The sequence below is a fragment of the Bidens hawaiensis genome, unplaced genomic scaffold (genome assembly GCF_021521415.1).
Source record: "Bidens hawaiensis isolate Kalapana, Puna unplaced genomic scaffold, B.hawaiensis_p1.1 tig00002525_1, whole genome shotgun sequence".
Taxonomy (NCBI): domain Eukaryota; kingdom Viridiplantae; phylum Streptophyta; class Magnoliopsida; order Asterales; family Asteraceae; genus Bidens; species Bidens hawaiensis.
The window spans coordinates 1,762,732-1,769,674 of NW_027491138.1; the positions used below are offsets into that span (position 1 = coordinate 1,762,732).

The 6,943-nt window shown below is 37.5% G+C and overlaps 1 protein-coding gene across 1 annotated transcript; it reads right to left on the bottom strand.

Annotated features, from left to right (window-relative positions):
* Nucleotides 1-629: 629 nt before the first annotated feature.
* On the bottom strand, nt 630-5,742 carry LOC143619993 (cellulose synthase A catalytic subunit 6 [UDP-forming]-like). Its single transcript, XM_077091800.1, has 13 exons — nt 5,634-5,742; nt 5,340-5,535; nt 5,063-5,277; nt 4,843-4,951; nt 4,551-4,728; nt 3,846-4,458; nt 3,629-3,766; nt 3,419-3,544; nt 3,117-3,329; nt 2,763-3,039; nt 2,463-2,659; nt 1,458-1,808; nt 630-1,377 (listed from the first exon to the last, which is right to left on the bottom strand). Exons 1-13 carry the CDS (start codon nt 5,712-5,714, stop codon nt 796-798), a joined length of 3,276 nt encoding a protein of 1,091 aa, XP_076947915.1. The 5' UTR covers nt 5,715-5,742; the 3' UTR covers nt 630-795.
* Nucleotides 5,743-6,943: the final 1,201 nt, after the last annotated feature.

A 6,943-nucleotide genomic window follows, 5' to 3' on the forward strand; every position in this document is an offset into this window, starting at 1 on the left:
GGAGACGGCTCATCAATTCCACAACACTAGATGCCATTTTCACAGTCAAACTACTGATAAACCCAGCATCCCGATTTACAACGTCACCAAGGAGTTTCACATCAAGCACTGATTGCTTGTTCTCTAGTATTGCAAACTCAATTAACAAGACGTGTTGCACTCCTTATGGATTGATACCTTAGTTATCTAAGTTGACTTTTAACATTGAAGATCAAACTTCTTTCTAACAAAACAGAGAACAAATTTAACAACCAACACAAACTTTTATTATTAGAGAAAAATACAATAGTATTGGTGTGGATACTTCGAAAAAAAAAAACATTAAAAACATGAACATATGATTTGAGACACATACATTAATGATTGCTGATTGATTGTATGAATGCTTGAATCGTGTCATGGTTGCATCTACAAATGCTTAAATCGTGCTCCACAAATGCTTGAACCGTGCTACACAAATGATGGCCCAAATTTCTTGGAAATGCTAACACTAATAAGAACTTAAGAATAGAATTTAATTAGAAAGTAAATTACCCACATCCTTTCAACTGAAACAGAGGATGATAATTCAATAATAAATTATTATTATTAATTATATATAAAGAAAGAACAAGTAAAGTTTCGCATGAGACTCGATTACTCAGACTCCACAAAAAATCTAAATGAATCAAATACAAAAAAAAACACTTCAAAAAAAAAAACAAATATCACAAGTCCTTCCTTGTATCTACACATTCGTTTTTCACATCTCATTGCTATATATTTTATATACTACTACATCTATATATTGATTGATCAGTCACAGTCCAACCCACACACCTCCAGCACGATCCCACCCCGGTCCAGAAATGGGTTAATCCGCACCCACACCAGTGACAAGATGGACGCTAGAAGAATCGCCCACACGATAAGAATAGTAGGCACATTGCTCTGTTTCCCCATCATACCTTTCAAGAAAGGATACAAATGAAGAATCACCCATATTGCAAAGAACAGCCTCCCGAACAGTGGGCCCCATGACTCGTACCCGTTGCTGATTGCATCCGAGATCCCAACCACCACACCGATTATGTTAAAGATCAACAGGGTTAATGGCGGGAGCAACAGGGTCGTCCATTTGAACAGATACAGCTCTGCATATTCACCATCGTCTCCACCCTTTGACGTAACCGTGAAATTAGTGTTAACACCAGCTAACACTTTTAGAAGCCCTTGAAATAGTGCAAATAGATGAGCTGACACCCCACCGATCACCCAGAATTGCTCGTTTCTCCAGAAATCGTCGATTGCAACGCGTCCCCATTGGATCTCAAGGACGCTCGTAACCGCAATCGACAAAAACATCAGCATGAAAAGAATGCTCGCATAATTGCTTATCTGCATGCACACACATCATGAATTGTTATGTATGATCATCTTTTATTTTTATAGTGAGCTCCATAATATTTATAATTTACCTCAGGGACGATGAATTTTCCGGTAAGAAGACAGACTGCGGGGAGGGTACAATAAGCGACTAGAGGAATGGAAGTTAAAGGATAGACAACTGAATTTATGTAAGAGAACCGCTCCAGTGGCTTCAAACCGCACCCGTACCCGTACCAAATTGGACAATGTTTGCTGAATAATATCTCAACCGAACCCAGGGCCCACCGGAGAACTTGGTGAAGACGGTCAGAAAGATTGATAGGAGCCGAACCCTTGAATGCTGGTAGCTTTGGCATGCAATACACCGATCGCCAACCATGACAGTGCATTTTGAACCCCGTTAAGATATCCTCAGTAACCGAACCATAAATCCATCCGACCTATTTGTTTAAATATAAGCTTTCAGCAAATGTAATATGCAGAAATAATAAGTTATCTATAACAAAACAAATAAACGTTTTCGAAGCTTTATACATAAAAAAACAATAAAACCTTTTATGCAAATCCATGCGTTGCAGCAAAATAGTTAGTACACACTTGAAAAATCACATAAAAAACAAAATCAAAGCAAACCTGTTAAAAAAAAAGCAAACTGTTTAAAAATAAAATCAGAAAACAAAGGCGCATCAAAACCATTAAAAAAAGTCAAGTGTTAAAAAAAATGACGCTAAAAGGACGTAAACTGTTGAAAAATTGATGTTAAAAAATCACAACCTTGTTTATATTCAAAACCTTATGTTAAAAAAGTAAACAGAAAAGCCGAATTAGTTGCAAGAAGCCAAGAAACAAACTCAAATTCTTCCAATACTTCTAAAAGAATGTAATATCATTTAGATAATTACATGTATAAAATAAAGTCATGTGAATAAAAAAATGATAAGAAAATGATGGTATGTGTGAGTGGGGACCAGCTTGCATCATTAATCATAAGTCAAATATGACTTTAAGCAGCAAAAGAAACTTGTAAAGTATGCTTTAAACATGCAGCATAAATGAATAGTAATTTTAAGTATTTTAGTGTTAGTTTTATTTACCTCTTTCCCCCATTCGGTTTTATCTTCATAACCACAACTTATGACATGAATAGCTTCCTTTAGTAGTGATGCTGAGGTTGCTCCTGGTGGAACACCACCTTCTTCAACGAGTGTCGATGCAATAAACACAGGAGATTGACCGAATTTCTTCTCAAACTTTATCTGAGGCATTAATGATGTTTTCTCACTGTCAATTCCTGACACAAAATTAATAATAATAATAATTGTGTTAGAACACTTGAAGAAATAGAAGTAGAACCAGAATAACAGCAATAACAGTCACCGAAAGTTAGAAATTACCTTCGATTCCTTCTTCAATATTCTCGAGTGCATATATCTGAGTTGAAGCCTCCTTCATCTTCTTACTCTTTTTGGTTTTCTCCTTTGTTTTCCCTTTGCTCTTCTTCTTCCTTGATCCAAAACAACAACACCACCATTTTGGAAAGCAGTTGCAGGTTCTGCCAGGTGGCTTCTTCTTGGTTGGTGCATCGTATCCGTACAATGCTTGTCTCCTGAAGACACACCCGGTTCCTACATAAATAGGTCCTTGGATTCCATCTAGCCCTTTCATGTTTATCTTAACAAAAACAAAAACAAAAAGTTATGTTACTAAAATTTTACAAAATGATAAATATTTGAATTATATGTACATACATCAAAAAAGACGACATTGCGATTGGAATACCGATCATGACGATCGATCCCATCAAACCGTTGAGGGAATTGCACGTAGCAGATTTTCTTCCCGGATGTTGGGTCCATCATGAAGCACATGGATTCGCGCAAAGCTTTGCTATTGTTGATGTAGTGGTCACAATCAACATTCAGCAGGTAAGGTGCATTTGAAACCACAGCCGACACTCGGATCTTGAAAAACAAAGAAAACACAAGTTATAACCAACTATGAAAACAAAGATATTGTACATTGCATTACATCAATGAAGATAAAGTAATACCAGAGCATTCATAGCACCAGCTTTCTTGTGGTGATCAAATCCCGGCCTCTTTTCACGAGAAACATAAACGAGACGAGGTAACTCGTTTCCTTCCAAGTCACGTACACCATTTTGCCCGAGAAAAACCTACATTAAAATATATATAAAAAGGTGTTAAAATGGCCATGGAAAACGAGAAGAGAAATTGTATGCACACGGGCACACACACACCTGGATCATTCCAGGATGATCCCTGACATTGTTTCCAGGCCACGGGGTACCATCTTGCATTGTCCATCCTTCTTCCGGAACCTTCTGGGCCATTGAAACGAGCCCGTTTATCCGTACCTTAAACTCTTCATAATCCCTCTGAGCAACAAATCATACCAATTTCAGGTTTCATAAAATAAAAGATTCAACAATTGACCACAAAAGTCAGCTCAATTACCTTCATAGCACGGCGTTCACGAACAAACGCAGGGTGAACTTTGTCTTTAAGATAATCAACCTTCTGAGCAAAATACCACTCGGGAGCACGCGGCTCAATGCTGAACTTCTTGCAAAACGGGACCCACTTTCTAGCAAACTCAGACGTCTCAGACAGAGCTTCAAATGTAAGCATGGCAGCACCATCATCAGAGACGTAACAAGCGACTTTATCCACCGGATAATCAACCGCTAAGATCGATAACACCGTGTTTGCAGTGATTAACGGTGGTTCTTTCAACGGGTCGACCGTACTCACGAAAACATCCACGGGAGCTAACACACATGGCTTCCCGTCTTTTTCATACCTCAGTGACAAACGGTCAAGATACGTTTCACGTTCGATTGGGAACCATTTTGGGAATTGATCAAAGATCCATGATACCGCAAACCATATCTCACAAATAATTGAAGTCAACCATAAAGCATACGCATCATTGACTGGATGAAGGATTCTATAATGAAAGAAGAGTCCGAGAATCACGAGACGAAATATTATCACCATTCGGTATGGACTAATCTTGCTTGAAGGTATCGGTAACTTTCTTGACAACGGTTGTCTCCCCTCATCCATCCTACACAACAATATTTCACATAAGAAAACGAGTTACATAACTTTTTTCTCTAACTATTATTCATCATAACAATGATCACAAATATTACTTACGTTGGCAAATCGGGATCATCAACGTCACCACCATTCCCACCACCATCACCTTGGTGTTTCACCATTTGAAGTTTATCATTCTGTCTTCTCCGCCATTCTTCCATTCTATCCTTCCATGCAACCGTACCATAACCATAAACCGCCAGGTCTTTCTTAGGATCCATTGGCCTTGGCGGCACTGCACCACACCACACCACACCATCACCACCAACAATAACAGTCATTTTTTTTATCCAATAATCATGCATTACTATCATAAAGACTCCAAAGTAAACATACAACTAAAACTTACAAGAAACTGATGAAGCAGTATCGGAAAACGGCATAGGATGAACGCGCTTTGCACGGTTCATAAACGGTGGGACGATTAGAGCATGCTTGTCTGCTGAAATCCCTTCATCCTGTCAGTTAAATTTAACAACTTGAAATAAATCACAAATTGTATAAAGAAAGCACTAATGTTGTGATAACAATAATAATAATAATAATAATATTATTATTATTATTATTACCTCTTGACCGTAAGTGAGCAGAGGTATCTCCGGGTTCAAAGCAGCTCCATCGACCTCAGAAGGAGTGGCGAAACCCAAAGCATTCGATCCAACATTAAGACGCGAAGAAAGCATAGCCTCTGCAACACTATGGGGATCATTATTCCTAAACTCAAACTCATTATCCAAATCATCAAATTCATCTTCCTCTTCATCACCGTCCACTCGCGGACTCCCTGCAACACATTTAATCGGTCAAAATCGATCAAACTAACGACAACAAGAGAGGTTTCAGTACCTTTAATCCGCTTAAACCTGGTCTTGCATTGAGGACACGCTTGATTCCCCTCTCGTCTTTCATATTCATAGCAAGGCCTGCAAATAGGAAACGCACACTCGTTGCACGCAACGAACGGTTCGCCATCGACCGTAATTTCTATCTCGTCTCCACAAATCTGACAAATCTGGCCACTCAATTCTTTCACAGAGGTAACCTAATCAATAAGAGTTACATTAAATCCTAAATCGAAGATGAAAGGATAACGGCACCGACAGAAATTAAAATAATAAAATTAGGGTTTAGGATACTTACTCGCCCGACTTCATCAGCATTGATAAGAACAAACTCGTTTCGGTTATGGGAGCCTGCAATAAGTCGTCCTTTGGTATCCATTGAATCATCAAAAATAAAAGGATAGTGAGGTGTTGGTTACTCTGTGTGTGTGGTGATTAAGAGGGTTAGAAGAAGAAGAGAAGAAGAAGACAATGACAGACAGCTAGTAGGTGTTAAATTCTAGAGAGAGAGAGTTGAACGCGTAATGTAACGTTAATGTTAAATGTTAATGTTTTACAGAAGGCTTTGATGGATCTGTCTTCGATGAATGAGTTGTAAATTGGGTGGGGCCCACCGGAGTGAAGACTTGTACCGTGGATGACGGTGGTCCGAGGACTGACTGGAGGACGCGAGGGTGTAATGGTCATTTTCATCCTCGTCGGCACCTTTTTTTTTCGTATTTATGTTATTATGGAAATTTGTGTGCCAATAATTGAAGCGGTGGGATTTTGTGTCATTTTGTTACTATCAAATTTCAATATCATCTACTACACACTCAAACAAAAAAAAAAAATAATAATAATAATAATAATAATAATAATAATAATAATAATCGTAAAAGGAGTAAAGGCTAAAATGGTTTGAGATTTGGTTACCTTACCACCATTGTGTTTCCGAGATCTTTTTTATTTTATTTTTTTGAACGACTAATTTGGATCACTCATAGACCACTGGAGTATCATCGTGTCATCATTGGTACCATGCGATTATATCCATCACCAAGCCACCAATTCAGAAGGAAACTCAATATTTGAGAAAAACCCTCTCTTGTAAGATTCAAACCCAGGACCTAATGATCACTAAGCCTTATCTCACCACCAAAATACCATTGGACTAGAAGTCCTTTGGTGTTTCCGAGATCATTAAACGAAAGATAGAAAAGGAAAAGAATTATTTTCTTTCTTTTTTTTATTTCATTTGATTTTCTTACTAACTATTTTTTCATTCATTTTCTTTTAGATTGGAAGGAAACAAAGCCTTTCATTTTACTTTTACTTTTTCTTATAATTTATATTCTTTCTTTCTTTTAATGAAACTCGTAAACACATGTTTTTCTATTTTCTTCTTTTTCCATCTTTAAATAAAACTCGGTAACATAGTCAACCTTTTCTTTCCTACCTTTTCCGTTCCTTTCTTTCCCTAAATAAGGTTTTATAAATTTGGATATTGAATTTTAATAATTTTAATTTTGACATGTTGGCCAATATTAATTCCAACTTAAGAAATTATCTCTAGCAATCTCAACTTCAAACTATTTTCCTTCATCGAGTCTTTTCTAACCTGGGTCT